Source organism: Typopeltis vanoorti, chromosome 14, assembly GCF_054136105.1.
Source record: "Typopeltis vanoorti isolate ZY-2024b chromosome 14, IOZ_Tvanoo_1.0, whole genome shotgun sequence".
Lineage (NCBI taxonomy): Eukaryota > Metazoa > Arthropoda > Arachnida > Uropygi > Thelyphonidae > Typopeltis > Typopeltis vanoorti.
In genome coordinates, this window is record NC_143562.1 from 40780703 (window position 1) to 40799565 (window position 18863).

The window sequence follows — 18863 nt, forward strand, 5'->3', positions numbered from 1 at the left end:
AAAATTGTCTAATTGAAATTTTAAAAACATCACAAATTAAAATAATAACAATAATAATAATTAGTATGTTTCTGTTAAGAATACAATTACAGCACTGCATTCTTCTGTAACCATTCCTTAATAAAAGTGCAAATTCATTACAGTTATATTGCAGATCTAGGGTATGATCATATTTATGTTAGGGAGAGAAAAATATCATCAAGAAAAAAATACACATATACAAAATATGCAAATTGAATTCTTATTTATTTAAAAAATGGATAAATGGGGGTTTGGGTATAGTTATACAAAACGATGGATCTCCCTGAGTATGTGTCACATAGACTTTTTTTAATATCACATTAATGAAACAGTAACGCCTCCTTGCTTTACTTTGACTTTCTCGATAATAACACGAAACTCTTTAGCATGAACCAACACTTTTTATTCGTCCCTTATTGTAAGTCTGTATAAAATTTTCATTGTACTTCAGATGTGGAAATAGTAAACTTTATATAACCTCTAGAAAGTTAAACTTAGTCGAGCTCAAAGATTTAAAAAAAATGTCCTGTTATTATCTGACTAGTAATATTTCACTTAGACTAGCAGAATTTCACTACAGCGACGAAATGCAATGGACAGTGATCGGGTCTAGATTCGTTATTTTGGTCTAGTAATATTTGAATACAGTTACATTCTTTTTTAAGAAGTCAGACTCTCTCCACTTTGCATGCCGCTTGCATATAATTATATTTGTAAATTTATTAAAATCAAAAACTTATTTGCTTTCAGTTTTCTATTTTGCCACAGCATGTTATTCTTATTATGCATATGTTATTCTGTTGCTAATCTGCAAATGCTAATTTGTTGTTAAGCGGGACTCTGAAATTGTTAATAAATAACTAAATGTACCATATTTTGCGTGATTATTATTTCTTTAACACAGTTGTTAGAGGGCTCTGGAACAGTCAAGTTTTTTTTTCCATAAGCAGACGAAAGCTACAATGTGTCACTTGTCAAAAGATGTTTAGAATTACATAAAAGGTAATATAATATTCTATTTATGTATATTTATGCTTACTAAATAAGTACACAGATTCTCTAATAACTGATTAATAATCAGTTAATAAATAGTTCTTAGATACTTAATAAATTAGATCTCAGACACATAAAATAGCTTCCCCAAAACCATTACACAATTATTATTCTCTGCTTAGCTTTGGCATCCTCTTTGCTTGAGTATTCGCCAATTTATAATTTTTGTTAGACTATATGTCTATCTTATTCTTGATCTTCAGTTAAAGAAACTTTATTTTTTATATTAAATTTCTTATCTTCGATTCATATGAAATAAAATACTTCAGTACCTATTTCACTTACTTGACTAAAGCGAAGTGAGAATCGAGAGATAAGACTACAATTCGCAGAATGTGTTGGTAAAATTAATTTTTAATAACTTTTCCATTTTAATTTTAAAAAGAACTCACCCGCTTAAACCTTCACTTTTGCAATATTGACCAATTATTTCAACAATTTTCAAATAACTAGTTTCGCTGTGATTGTCAACGAATTTATGCTAAAGAGTTTCGCATCAAGTTTCGGAATAATTTAGAAAATGTCACGAACTACAAATTTATCTCCTTTATATATAGAACAGTTTTAGCAGACTTCTTTCTTATTGTATTCCTCATGGCCAGAAGGATGATTCTCTCCATCTCCTGTAACGTGATGTTTGCAGTTAATGGTATCTTTGGTAATAGGACCATCCCCGTTTCGTGTTTTCTTGTCATCCTTCTGTGGACAATCAGCAATCAGATGGTCCGCAGACTTGCAGCGATGGCATCGCTTGGGTTGTGGTCCCATGGTACATTTAGCTGCAATGTGGTTGGCAAATTCTCCACAGTTGTAGCACCTAAAAGGAAGAAATTGCAAATAATTTGTAACTGCATAAATAGAATAAATAAATAAATAAATATATATATATATATATATAGCAAAGATGTAATTGCTTATTCTGAACTGTACAACCAGACAATCAGCCCAATCCGATTCACTTTACAAGTAATTTGTAGCATAGCTTCACACACACACACACACACACACACACACACACACACACACACACACACACACACACACACACACACACACACACACACACACACACACACACACACACACACACACACACACACACACACACACACACACACACACACACACACACACACACACACACACACACACACACACACACACACACACACACACACACACACACACACACACACACACACACACACACACACACACACACACACACACACACACACACACACACACACACACACACACACACACACACACACACACACACACACACACACACACACACACACACACACACACACACACACACACACACACACACACACACACACACACACACACCACACACACACACACACACACACACACACACACACACACACACACACACACACACACACACACACACACACACACACACACACACACACACACACACACACACACACACACACACACACACACACACACACACACACACACACACACACACACACACACACACACACACACACACACACACACACACACACACACACACACACACACACACACACACACACACACACACACACACACACACACACACACACACACACACACACACACACACACACACACACACACACACACACACACACACACACACACACACACACACACACACACACACACACACACACACACACACACACACACACACACACACACACACACACACACACACACACACACACACACACACACACACACACACACACACACACACACACACACACACACACACACACACACACACACACACACACACACACACACACACACACACACACACACACACACACACACACACACACACACACACACACACACACACACACACACACACACACACACACACACACACACACACACACACACACACACACACACACACACACACACACACACACACACACACACACACACACACACACACACACACACACACACACACACACACACACACACACACACACACACACACACACACACACACACACACACACACACACACACACACACACACACACACACACACACACACACACACACACACACACACACACACACACACACACACACACACACACACACACACACACACACACACACACACACACACACACACACACACACACACACACACACACACACACACACACACACACACACACACACACACACACACACACACACACACACACACACACACACACACACACACACACACACACACACACACACACACACACACACACACACACACACACACACACACACACACACACACACACACACACACACACACACACACACACACACACACACACACACACACACACACACACACACACACACACACACACACACACACACACACACACACACACACACACACACACACACACACACACACACACACACACACACACACACACACACACACACACACACACACACACACACACACACACACACACACACACACACACACACACACACACACACACACACACACACACACACACACACACACACACACACACACACACACACACACACACACACACACACACACACACACACACACACACACACACACACACACACACACACACACACACACACACACACACACACACACACACACACACACACACACACACACACACACACACACACACACACACACACACACACACACACACACACACACACACACACACACACACACACACACACACACACACACACACACACACACACACACACACACACACACACACACACACACACACACACACACACACACACACACACACACACACACACACACACACACACACACACACACACACACACACACACACACACACACACACACACACACACACACACACACACACACACACACACACACACACACACACACACACACACACACACACACACACACACACACACACACACACACACACACACACACACACACACACACACACACACACACACACACACACACACACACACACACACACACACACACACACACACACACACACACACACACACACACACACACACACACACACACACACACACACACACACACACACACACACACACACACACACACACACACACACACACACACACACACACACACACACACACACACACACACACACACACACACACACACACACACACACACACACACACACACACACACACACACACACACACACACACACACACACACACACACACACACACACACACACACACACACACACACACACACACACACACACACACACACACACACACACACACACACACACACACACACACACACACACACACACACACACACACACACACACACACACACACACACACACACACACACACACACACACACACACACACACACACACACACACACACACACACACACACACACACACACACACACACACACACACACACACACACACACACACACACACACACACACACACACACACACACACACACACACACACACACACACACACACACACACACACACACACACACACACACACACACACACAAATTCTGTGAAGGATTCGTTTAAACATGCAACTTTTAGTATGGAGATAATGGGATATTTCCCCACGAAAGGTGATTGAATGCATTCAATATAAACACCTTACCTTAGCTTTTTAAATCGTTTCTTGGACAGTGGTCGACGGTGGGAACCTTTGCAATCTTGGCCTTCCGGTCCGGAAACAACAGTGGCTTCCAAGCCTTTGCTAGAGATCTTATATTCAAATTCAACTTCTTCCTCTTCTCCCAGACTTCGAAAACCAGGCATGCGAATTACTGACTGAAAATAGAGCTGCTTGTAAAATAACCAGTATACTCTGCATCTTTTACATTTTTGTGTATAATAATTAATATTATGAATTAGATTTTCATAAATCCTTAATACTAATTTATATTTATGATACAATAGAAAGTACGTCAGGAGACCGTTGTTATCATTAAGCATGTTTCGTTTAGAATATATATGCAGTATATGTATATATATATATATATTCACAAATAAGAAGTGTGTAAACAGTGTGTAAAACTAGCTAAACAAAAGTCATGGCAGGACTGGCAAGAACATAGAAAATAAATATCAAGAAGGTGGCAAAATATTCTGGAGGTTGTTGAAGAAGCTTAGGAATGGAGGAAAGAGTGCTGTAAAAGGAGTTAGAGATGATAAAGGTGAAATGAAAACGGGAGAGAAAGATATCCTTGAAGTATGGAGTAATTACTTTGAAAATTTGCTAAATGAAACAAGCAGTGATGACAGCACAGTGGTAAAAAACACTGACCAGGCATGCAGTCAGGAATCCATATGCATACTTGAAGTAGAAAAAGCCATCAAAGGCTTGAAATGTGGAAAGGCAGCAGGAGTAGATGATATTCAACCAGAAATGCTGAAGTATGGTGGTATAAAAGTCTTACAGTGGCTGCACTGCATAGTTCAGAATGCCTGGACAGAGGGACGAATTCCAGATGATTAGAGTAGAGCTCTCATAGTACCCATATATAAAAAGGGAAATAAAACTGATTGTGAGAATTACAGAGGTATATCCCAACTGAGTGTTCCTGGTAAGATCTATGCAAGTATACTTGAGAAACGGTTGAGAAGAATTGTGGAAGAAAAGCTTGGTGAAGAACAAGCTGGATTCAGGTCAAATAGAGGCTGTCAGGATCAGATCTTCACTTTACGACAAATAGTTGAGAAAGCATGGGAATATAACAAAGATCTGTATTTAAGTTTTGTTGATCTGGAAAAGGCATATGACAAGGTGCCAAGAGAGAAGCTATTGAATACGCTACAGTTATATGGTGTCAATGGGTCATTATATCAAGCAATACTTAGTCTTTATTTGAGTTGTAAGTCAGCAGTTAGAATTGAAGGAAGTACAGGAAGATGGTTTAATGTTAAATCTGGTGTGAGACAAGGATGTACATTATCCCCTCTGTTATTCATTATCTATATGGATCACATTATGAAGGAAAGTGGTATTAAACATGATATCAGAATTGGAGATGTTAAAGTCAGCTCTTTGCTCTATGCGGACGATGTTATAATTCTAAATCAATCCGCAACAAGTTTGCAAGATTCCCTGACTAAATTGAATGACTGTTGTAATAGATATGGTATGAAGGTCAGCATTAAAAAGAGAAAGACAATAAAAATAGGTAGAATGGTTGAAAATGTCAACTGTGTTTTGAATGGGGAATCTGTGAAACAAGTAAAACATTTCAGCTTCTTAGGCATGATTTTTAGTGAAGATGATAAATTAAATATGGAAATAGACAACAGAATCAATAAAGCTGGTATGGTAGGAAGTCAATTGAATAAATTCATATGGAATAAGAGAGAAATTAGTCGGAACACTAAATTAGCTGTATACAAGACAGTGTTCAAACCAGTTTTAACTTATGAATCTGAGAGCTGGGTCAGAAGTAAAACACTTGACCAAAGACTAGAGACTGCAGATATGAGAGTCCTGAGAGAAAGATTAGAGGCGTGAACAGATGGCATCAATGGCAATATCATATTAAAAATGAGGATATTAGGAAAGAACTTGACATTGTCAGCATCCAGGAATGCGTTAGCAGAGCTAATCTCAGGTGGTATGGTCACTTAAACAGAATGGGCGAGGAAAGATTAGCAAAACAAGTGTTCTCTGCCAAGTTGGCAGGAAAACGACCCAGAGGAAGACCAAGATATAGGTGGATTGATACGGTACAAAGGACCTTAGACGATAGAAATATAAGATCTGGTAATGTTGGGGTCTTGACAAGTAACAGACTGATTTGGAGGAAAATTGTAGATAGGAAGTTAGTAATGATGTAAATTTTTCATGTAGTACTATCATATCCTGTACACCCCTTGCGGGTACACAGCAGGAATTTAATGATGATGATGATGATGATGATGATGATATATTCACGAATTGTTTTGTAAAACTAAGCTTGGTTATTGGCAAAATTTTATATTACCCAAATTTTAGTAGCGATCTTAATTTTTCGAAACATTTTGTAAAACGTTGCCACTAAAATGGCTAATATTAATTAAAATTGAGAATAGCCCATGCAAAGCAGATGTTAAAACATGTTAGTTATTTATACAACGATGGCGCAATTCGTATTTTATTAACGATAACATAATATCTAAATAAGGACATTGCGTATTATTTTTGAACACTTCCAGAAAAACTGCTATAATGAACTGCTGAAAATAGTACTCATGTAAAAAAAAAAAAAAAAAAAAAACCTCCTTTAAGAAAAGGTTTCATAAAGACTGTAAATTGTGCTAAATATGCTGTATCCCCCTATTTTTTAAAATATATTCAGTCCCTAGAATCGCAATGCGCGATGTTGTCACACTCGACAATGAAAATTGTCAAGTGTGACAGTGTAAAAAGTCCATGGCAAAGTCGAGAAAACAAGTTTTGATAATCTGCTCAAGACAATATATATACACCTCTAACTACAGCACATTGGTGCACTGTGGACAAGTAGCTCCGAAGGAGTTTATTGGTATTTCTTGAACATCTGGAGGTTCAGAATGGGGAACAGAATTTGGGGAAGACTCAAGACTCTTCCAATGAACAGAGATAGATGAAATGATAGAGTAAGGTAAACAGTTGATGTGGTCAGTCTGAAGTTTGATTGTGTGTAGATATTGACCAGGAGCTGTTTGTTTTTACGGGCTTAGAGGAAAGCTGATGAATGATGGTGGCCAGTACGGAATAACAGCACCCATAAAAATTCTTATAGAAAGGCATAAGGCAGAAACAAAACGTCTATGAGCAGAGAGGGAGGGAGGGGAGAGAGAGAGAGAGAGAGAGAGAGAGAGAGAGAGAGAGAGACTGCGGGGGACATCTGTTTATTGGATAGTCCCCTTCTGCATAGCATTACGTTTATTCTACATATTAAAAACCTCCGTTTCAGAAAGTTTTTTAATATGCACTCTCAATGCGGAAACAGTATTCTGAAATTCTAAAGGTGGGTAGATTTCAGATTTACATATTGGTGGGCCAAGTGGTTTGCGTACCCGGTCACCACAGGCTGTGGGTTCTAATCTTGTCGTGGGCATGGATGTTTGTGATTGTCTTTTCATCGCCCGGTGTGAGACCTTCCCGCTTATCGGAGGCCTGAAGTGAATGAAAAAGTTACTTTTGGTCTCTAGTGCAGGGTTTCCGGACTATGTAAAAAATAAATTAAAAATACAACAAAATAGAAAAATAAAAAATCTTTAACCCACTCACGGTACAAAATGCACTGTGACTTTTCAAATAACTTTCGTTGGTGGGAGTAATATAAAAAAAATAAATATATGCATACGACTGTTATATTTGTATAGTAATCATACAAGGTCACCAAGTATGAACTTAGTATGATTAGGTTTTTTTTTCTTGTGCTACCAAAGCAACAGAAGAAAAAAAATCAGTGTTGGTAATTTTGAGTGGATTGAAGTATAAAGAGCCTTCATTCATTCCGTCATGGATTATTCAATTATTTTAAACGAATAGGTATTCGAATGAAAAGCACAAGTAATCAGAACGTGGTAATAAGAAAAATAAGTCTCATTTGGTGCTCTTGTAGTGCTAAAGAATGGGAATGACTGAGAGGTAGATGTTTTATCGTCCACGATTTTATGTTTCATAAAATCGTGGACGAGGTTGTTCTGGGCTGTCGTCTACAGTATATTGGGAAGGAGAGCCAGTTAAGAAAAGATGCATGCATGATGTTGGATGGATGATTAGGAGTATCTGATATTCTGACTAAATAGAGTTTTTATTAGATCATTGCTAACAGCAAATACATCGGAATTTCTTCCATACTTGATCAGTGGAATTAGAGGATGGATGGCAGTTTGAGTTATGAACATTGAGTCCCTCAAGCGATTAACCCGACTATTCGAATATTTGAACTACAGAAAATCTCAAGGTAAATGGCATGATAAATAATATATTTAAGCCATCCCTAGTTCAAAAATACACTAGAATCAGAATATATAACGTCTTGTCACAGCCAACTCCACTATACGGAGGCGAAACATGGACCATAAAAAGGAAAGATGAAAAACGAATTCAAACAGAAGAAATGAAATTTCTCAGAAAAACAGCTGGATATATCAAGTGGAATCATAAAACAAATGAAGAAATTTTACAATATAAAATATAAAATTATATTTTATATTTTATATTTTAAAATATAAAAATATAACATAAAACATTATAAAACACTATTACATAAAACATTATAAACAAAAATGGATAGAACATTTAAATCGAATGGACAACAGCAGACTACCGAAAATATTAGACAAATATAAAATAAGTGGCAAAAGAAAAATCGGAAGACCAAGAAAGAAAATCCATGTTAGGAAGAAGAAGAAAATCTCAAGTGTTTTAAGTTAAATAATTAAGGGTTCGGAGTGAGATCAAAAAGTGGAGAGCGATAGAGAAAAGGAAATGAAATGCAACAAAGTGTGGTAAGAAAATGAAATTACAGGAGATACAAAAGAGAGGATTTTCAGTTGGCACTTTCTGACATTGAATGACAGATTTGAATTGCCCTTGCGATAAAAGGAATCATGTATGTAGTCTGGTAGTTCAGATTCGGTGTGAAATAGCAGGTCGATGCACATCGTTTATGTTTGTGTTAAGGCATGTTGGCTGAAGCGGTTGTTTTTTCATTTTTGAATTTGAATCAAATTTTTGAATTTTTTATTGGAATTTTTATTGCATTTTATATATTTATATTATTGTGCTTTATGGAAACTTTTTATAATTCGTAGTGTCGTTATATTTATTTATGGAGTGTCTTTTATAGTTGTGTTGGAAAAAAAGTAATTATCTTTTAAAAGTAAAAGTTCATGGTTGTAATCTTGCAAAATGCCTTACACAATTAGACCATTTACACAAATTTATTGGTAATTCGGAATATCTAATTATGTCTTAGCTTTAGTAGTTTAGATTTCAGTACTCGCAATTAGCACCACCCACCAATTGTCCATAAAAAAAAAGCAATATGAAAAAGACTAATAAAACCGAATTAAAAGAAATTAATTTGCTTTCTTCCTCTGCTTCATTCGTTCTATCTCTCAATAAATGATGGCTCAAAAAGTAATTCTGATTATACACCATTCCTATTTTCTTATATTTTAATCTTATTTTGATATTATTCCCTGTATAAACAAAAAAGGAAATGGATCTTATGGAAATAATAATTCAAAGAGGCTTAAAGAGGGAGCAAAGCTGAGTATTAATTCTGACTTAATATTTTATGACTTTAAGAAATGATTTAAAATCAGATTATATTTTATTATTATTACGTGTCACTTCCAAGAAGTCCAAGGAATAATCGCAGTAGGACACTTCACACCACTCACACTGTCTACACTATCTAACCTCCATCTACACACTACGTCACTGCCATCTACCGCTCACTGACAGCATTTTTGTCTGTTGACTGCGTATATTCTCTGGACAATTTGCTAGTATACTGGATGGAAAACAAGTTTCCGGAATAATAATAATAATAATAATAATAATAATAATAATAATAATAATAATAATAATAAATAACAATAAATTGCTACCACCGTACAAGATTGGATAACTTACGTTCAATTAAAAAAATAAATAAGTCCCTTATAGGTGGAAGATGAATTTCATCAAAACACAAATTGGCCTTTCGAAGAAAACAAAACGAAATAAATAAAAAATCTCTAGCTTCCGGGAGAAAAAACGCACTTCATATGAGACCGATGATCACTCAGGTTAATTTAAAAAGACATATTAATGTTTCTCACATTCTCTGATAGGCAAACTCAGATCTTTCTTTCGTTTCCAAGGTTTTCGTTTTTAACCTATACTAAGGCGAATTTAAGCAATAGTCAAAATTTAGAGAGCAAAAAATTTCAAATCACAATTCATCCTTTGTGTCCGAATATACGTATATGTATATTCAGACACAAATATATATGTAAATACGAGTTTTTCATGTTCAGTAACGGAGAAAGCGCTAACGCCATCTATTAATACTTTTATGTACCAGAGAAGTAATTAAAGCAAGAAGTAGCTTTTTTTAAGAATCTTCCCAGCTAATATGCTAGTAGTGTTACTACCACCGCTTGCCAAACGTCCCATTCTTTTGATAGGTAATTGGATAAGTAATCCAATCCCTTTCGATGTTTGTATCTTTTTTTTTTTCAATTGAATATGATAATGAAAAAAAATTACCGTAATTACAAATCATTTTAAACTTAGGTTGTCTATAAAAAATAAATTTGAGAAATTTGGGAAAGTGACATTTATATACGATGTTTTTTTTTTGGGGGGGGGGGCTTCAAAAACAGAATTTGTCGAGAATTGTTTTTAACCAGTAAAGAACAGAATATGAACCTTAAGAAGGATGTTTCGCTAAGTTATCAATATGAATTTATTCATTTTTAGCTTTTTTTTTAAATAAATATTTAACATTTACCAACAGGTTCTTCAAAATGATAACGCTCAACTGTGAGATAAAAAGATTGTCACAGATTCGCTTCTGGTTGCTGATTCCGGAATTAGTCGATCAATAGTGCAATCAAGCCCCAGAGATCCCTCCCCTCCCCCTCCTTGGGAAAACAAATTTTTAAAATTTATTGCCCTGTAGATTTCATTTAATGAATTATGAACTACATTATTTTTGTAACCTTCCGAAATGATTCTGTTTGACTTTAGGATCCATATTAATTGCTAATAGGTATGTCTCTTTTTCCTCCTCCTGCTTTTGTAGTCTTTCAGTACAATTAAGAAAATTATTGAGCGAGTATAAATGTTTCGTGACAGTGCTTGATATAATTTTACCATTTAGACGCCAGTTTGGTTGGCCGAGTGGATTCGAATCGCACTATGGCATAGATGTCTTTAGGTGGTAAGTGTTCTTTGTCTCCCAATGTGAAACCAGTCCTGATTGCCAGAGGCCTAAAATAATTTGAAAAGAATCCATGTTTGGTTACTAGTGTTCAGCCCTTCCATGGTATTAAATAATAATAATAAGTTATGTGAATTTGCAATATTTTGAGGATGAGATTCACATGAAATGGATGAATCAAGAGGCAAGGTATGTAATCTGGAAGAAGAAGAAGGTATTATGGAAGAAGCGGAAGATGACTGGTAATTACAATCAGTTGTATGAGTGCAAAAAGCAGGCAAGAAAGTTGACCTACTTGATAAGGGTAGCAAAAATGCAGTATGAGCAGCAGTTAGCTAAGAACGCTAATAATAATCCTAGGAGTTTTTTTCGATATGTCGCCAGTAGAAGAAAGAATGATTATGGAAGGATGATATTGAATGGTAAAAACGGTGGAATTATAACCGCTACAGAGGATATAGTTGAGGTATTTAATGAGCAATTCATAAAGGTATTTCATTCTTGTGAATGTGACATCATGCAGCTGGAAGGGAGGAGGTATATGTGGAACTGAATAAACTTGATGTTAATAATGGTGTAGGACTTCAAAACACGTGGTGATATTTCACCACGTGTTTTGAAGGAATGTCCTGGATAGTTAACAACAGATTTTTTAATATGAGCCTTGCACTGGGCCAAGTTTCAAAGGGGTGGAAAGAGGGAAAAATTGTTCCAGTTCATAAGGGAGATGATACGACTTCGGTTTGAATTATAGGCCAATATATGTGTCTGGAGTTGTCGATAAAGTGCTAGAGAGGTTAGTTACCACGAAGATTTGGAATTGGGTTGACAACACAGTGGTATATTTAGATTTTTGTAAAGGCCTTTGATCATTGGCACATGAAAAACTGGTGATTAAATTCGAACGGATGGAGCTAGACAGTAGATAAGTGCACTGGAATGGGGATCGGCTGTATGATAGGTATCAGCGAGTTGTCTATGGAGGAACAATGTCCCAGAAGTGGAAAGTTACTAATGGTGTTCCCCAAGGGTCTATTTTGGGTGATATGCAGTTGTTTGCAGATCATACAAAGTTGGGGAGAGCTATCAGGAGTAGAGTGGGTGCTATGGCTTTGCGAGAGGACTTGAATACACTGGCTGAATGGATCAATGAGTGAGGATGTCAATTCAACTTTGTGAAGTGTAAGGTTTTGAAATTTGGGAAGCGGAAATGCGATGTAGCGTACGCAATCGGTGAAAATATCTTGGAAGAGGTAGAGAAGATGAGAGATCTGGGAGTAAATGCCGACACGGGCCTAAAATTTCGTGAACATATTACAAAATTGTGAGGACAGCACAGCAGATAATGGGAATGATGCGGAGGGCACTGACTCGTGGAAGTAAGGATGTTATGGTTCCCTTGTATAGGGTGTTGTTACTGTGTACAGATTTGGTCATCTGGTTTTCAAAAAGATGAATATGTATCGGAAAGGGATCATTGACTAAGGTAGTTTCTGAAAGGTCTGGAATGTTGAATATGAAGACATATGGAGAAAATGCAATTTGCAGAAATTGTCGGATAGGAGGAGGAGGATATGATTGAGACAATACATAAGTTGGTCAAGGGTTATTACCAGATTAATGTGGATGAGATTTTGCATAGAATGGGTGAAGACTGGGAGAGAACAAGAAGTTCTCTCTCAAGAAGTCATCCCTGGAAGCAGTATAAGAAGGGTGCAAACAAGGGGTGAAGAGCAGGTTTTTTGCATGGAGAATGGTGAGTGATTGGAGTGCATTTCCGGAGAGTGTGCTGAGTGCAAAGATGGTGAAGATATTCAAGGTGCTGTATGATAAACTGTGTGTGTGTGTGTGTGTGTGTGTGTGTGTGTGTGTGTGTGTGTGTGTGTGTGTGTGTGTGTGTGTGTGTGTGACCTCCAGTGATGAGTTATTTCGACTCCGTGGAGGTTTATGATGATAATAATAATAATGAATACCTAATTTCGTTAAATTCCATCAAACAAAGGAGAAAGTAATACTGATAATTTCAAATCTTTGGCAATAGGGAAAAAATAAAATTGTATTACCATGATTATTCAAATTGTTTGTCCAGTAAAAACTGGCTTAACAACTAAAAATCATTACATATGCGCACCCCACACATATAACCATTAAATATTTGGTCGTCGTGATTAAATATTCAATAATTATCCTATTGTTTTGACAAATTTACATTATTCTAAGAAACTACCTAGCAGTAGTAGTGACGATACTTATACAAAACTGCGATGAACTCGTTTATAACAAGTCGGTTCTTGGTTTTTGTATTGTTAACATGTTAGTTTTTGTTCTGCCTAATTTTGCTACATTAAATGGTCTGAACGAAACCAAAACTGAAACGATTCAACAAATTTTAATTGCGACCATAAATAAAAGAGAAACATAAAATAATAATAATAATAATAACATCATTGACGAGGAGTGTTAAACAACACTCCGTGGGAATAAACTTAGTTTGTCTGATCTGTTCAGACTGGAACAATTGCAAAACTTCTTGGTCATTACTTTTACAATCTTTTTATAAATATTGTTCTATCTACAATTCATTTTTCCATATCCGCATTGTTAATACTTCTACCATGTACGTTTATGCTATTTATTTCTCAAATCATAATGACGATGTCCACAACACGCTGAATAAACATTTTACAAATAAAGGAAAAAAAACTGTTTATATAAATAATCCATATTTAGTGTTTTTAGGTGAATTTTTCAAAATGCGTTAAGCACGTATTAGATTCATTTTGCCTATCTGCCCGTATGCAAGTCGTTTCAGCATCTAAGCTCGATGAAAATTTGTTGAGCTGTTCCAGTTGTCTCAACTGAACGTGGTAAAAATCTCGAAATTAAAAATTCTATTAACTCGGCTCTTGCTGGATGGAATTTAATAAAATTTGGTATTTAGGTATGGTTCAAAGTTTGCTGCGATCGGCTTAATAAAATATTTCGAACCGATATTCATAATTTCTTACTTGGTGAATCGGTTTAATGAGATTTAGTATTTATTTGTATTAAAATTTGTCTTAACATGTCTGTTGTGGTTTCGATCTGACCATTTGTGATCGACTGTCATAAGCTCCGTAACTTTTGATACGCTCATCGGATTTTTACATTAGTACACGCACTGAATCGAGTTCTTTAAATGACATAAATTTGGCACAGACATCTTGATGGTTGTTTTCCGAAATGGAAATATGGACAATAGAAATTCAACTCCGAACACTTTCATCCACTATTTTTGTGTAAACTGAGCCTCCGTAGTTCAGTTTCGACAAAGCCATTTGCAGAAAGACGTGTTCGAATTCCGTCTAGGAAGCGGAGGACTTTTCACTTAAATTTGAGTTTAGTCGGTTTCACACACTAGTGGAATAGTTTTTCTTCCCGGAAACTCGGATTTTTCATCCACCAAGCTAGCCAGGAAATCACACGCAAGGGCCTGTAAATATCGCGCTTATTATTATTTGAATAATAAGTCATAACGAGGCTTTTGGCATATGAACGGTAGTTTCTTAAGTAGTCCTAGGATCAGTACCACTGAATTTTTTTTATCTCTATAATCCAGTTTTTATTGCCAAAACAATCTGGCAATATTGGGAAAACGATTCGAAATGATAATTCTTTCCTTGCTTGATAAACTTTGGAATTTAGAATCACTATTAAAATTTGTTTAGTAGTTTTTTTTTTTTAATCATCATTAAAAGTTTTTGTTGAGTAGATGCTGAAGAAATTTTCACTACATGACAGGACGGAAGCGAACGGGAGGAGAGAGATTTTGTTTTTTCTTAAAATGGTAAATAAGTGAAATAGATTACAGGGACGGTCCTGCAGTTCAGTTCCTCGTTGAGGGAGTATTCTTACACCACGCAACTCACCTTCACTACCGCCCACTAACGGTATTTTTTGTCCGTTAAAAGCGTGTTCTTTGGTCGATTTGCCTATATGCAAGATGAAAACCGAGTCGTAAATCGTCTGACTTACTTTCATTTGAAAAAAAAAAAAAAAAAAATCCATATTTTCTCAAAAGAAGATGAGTCAAAAACTCATTTCTTTTCTCGAAGAGCACGTTATTTCGTCGTTCTTCCATCTGCGCTACAGAGATGCAGTGAGAAGAACAACGAAGAAACGATTATTTTAAACAGAAAAACCTAAAAGAGTGCATTATCGGATATTACTGATGATCAGTTTCAATATACACTCACCTGATGAACAAAGATGTCAGGTCCATCATCATCAGGTGTTATAAACCCCCATCCTTTGGCTACGTTAAACCACTTACATCTACCTCTTCGCCGTATGGTTTGACCATCTGCAGTACCTGAAGAAGAAAAAAAATTTAAATTACTTAGAAATAATCTCGCCAGTTCATATTTCTTTGTTTTTTTTATTGTATTTAAGTATTTTACATTTATTGTGGACTGATTGCTTGCTATAAACAAATAAAAATATTTTCCTTATATGTACAAATAAGGTAAAATGCATTATCAGATAGCTTTCATAGTCTAAAATAAGTTAGTGGGTTTTTACAATATTTTATTTATTTATTGCGTAACCAAGGCCGTAGCCATACTGGTTACTAGAAAATTAAATTTGCGAAACTGTCACTGTTTGTAGTCTCATGGTGTAGTCTCTCAATCTTTTTCTGAAAGCATATTCTGAGGTTATTGATTTTATTTTATTTGAGAGTTTATTGTTCCGGCAACAGTGTAAACCAGTCTACATTATATACCGAAAAACGTACAACATTCTTTCTCACATATAATATACAACTACAGAGATAGAGTTTCTGTAATGGCAAAATATTATGAATGCCAAACAGATCGTTGGTTGAATGTGCGAAATCAGTAATTGCTATAGCTCTAATTATTCTATTTTGTATTCCTATCAAAGGAAGCAGATTGTTGTAGTAATCTCCACCCCAACAGGTGATACCATACTGAAGTGAGGAATTTACCCTAGGATAGTATAAGCATCTTAAGAATGCTGCATTTACAAATCTTTTAACATAGTATATTCTGTTAATTACGAATCTCAACTTATTTATTAAAAATGTGATGTGAGAGTTCCATGTCAGATTGATATCGATATGGAGGCCCAAATACTTGACTGATTTTGTTTTTTTTTTGATTAAGCTACAGTTATAACACAGTTTGAATATCGCTACATTTCGTTTCATGCCGTTTTATCGTTACATTGTGATCTAGTTTATCTGTTAACGTGAAGTACACATATCTCATTTTATCGGTATTAATTTTGACCATTATTGCTAAACCACTTATTTAGTTTCAGTATATCATGGTTAATTCGATTTTCTAGATCCTCGAGGATTGTTTCGGTGTATCCTAATGCCATATCATCAGCGAACTATATAATTTTGCCAAAAAATTAGTATTTACACAGATCATTAACATATATTAAAAATAGGATGGGTCCTAACACCGAACCTTGTTGGACTCCGTATTTTATTTTTGTTGTGCTATTGAATGTGCCGTAGCTGGTATATTTTTTCTGTTATTCAGATAGGATTTGAACCAGTCTTAATAACTCCTCTAATGCCGTGCTAGGCATTTACAGTAGTAGTAGGTCATGATGAACACAGTCGAACGCCTTAGACATAAAGAAAAACGGCTGTTGTGTACATTCCTTTATTTATTCACTATAAACTGTTTTATAGAACTCCAATAGCGCTTTTTTGGTATTGAATCCGGATCTAAACTGACGTACGGTGACTCGCGTACTTTATCCTCTCTGCAGGATCAAGATCACAAATACCATAGTTTGTAAAGTGGTTGCCATTTCCTTAAGTACAACGGTGACGTCAGTACACTCTGGGAATTGGCATGTTTTCTGCTTCGTATTGCCAAATATCATGTTAACCAACCTCAATTTCTCTTTTATCATTCATACAAGAAAGAAATTTAATTGTGTTATTTTGCGTGCTTTTTTTTTTCCTTTAAGTATTCCAGCGAAACTTTTAAAGCATATTTAAATATTAAATTGTAGGGATTCTTCCTATGCTTATAATAGAGCTTTTCTTTTGTCCTTATCATATTTTTAGTTCATCTGTTATCCAGCTTGTGTGAACATCCTTTTTCACAGTAACTCTTTTGTGATATTGCGATTTGCTGTCTGCATATTTGATCATTTTGATAAATTCCTCATAACTGATTTAAATCTAAAAGATCACTTTGAGGCAGTTGCTAATTTTTTATGTAATTCTCAAATTTATTATAATTGTTACCAATTTCAAATTCTCATTTAATACCGTTAAGCTAAAATCCGTGAAATCTGCTTTCCAAGTCACTTTATTAAGCATCTTCAGGTAGGCAGGGCATGATCTCGCACCGGCGACGAAAATATTACCTAAATACATTAACGAATATTCATGTTATAATGGGATTCGAACCCACAGCCTGTTAGTCGGCGCACTCTCCTTTTGCCTGACCAAACCTACAAGTCGTAGCTATGTGGGGAGTTCCTCTCTATCACTATATATATATATATATATATATCACTCTGGATGGGCTAGCTAAGGGTTAGACAATTAGGAATCCATGTTTCAGAGACCAACCACCACCTGAAGACATCTATTGCCAAAGTAGCAAAACTTCAAAGTTTTAACTTTTAATAAATATTAATAAACAGCTTGAAGGGAAACGCACATACCATTGCAGATTTTCTAGCAACGCTATATGTATCACACAATAACTTCTTGT

The 18863-nt window shown here is 36.2% G+C and overlaps 1 protein-coding gene across 1 annotated transcript in view; it reads right to left on the minus strand.

The window, feature by feature from the left end:
- Positions 1-1638: 1638 nt before the first annotated feature.
- Positions 1639-18863, minus strand: part of LOC150099394 (protein lin-28 homolog) — a 59430-nt gene continuing 42205 nt past the window's right edge. The window contains exons 3-5 of the mRNA XM_090404338.1: positions 16350-16465; positions 4833-5005; positions 1639-1891 (exon numbers count right to left, since the gene is read on the minus strand). Coding sequence (XP_090260464.1) covers positions 1639-1891; positions 4833-5005; positions 16350-16465 — 542 coding nt within the window. The remainder of the gene's footprint in view (positions 1892-4832; positions 5006-16349; positions 16466-18863) is intronic.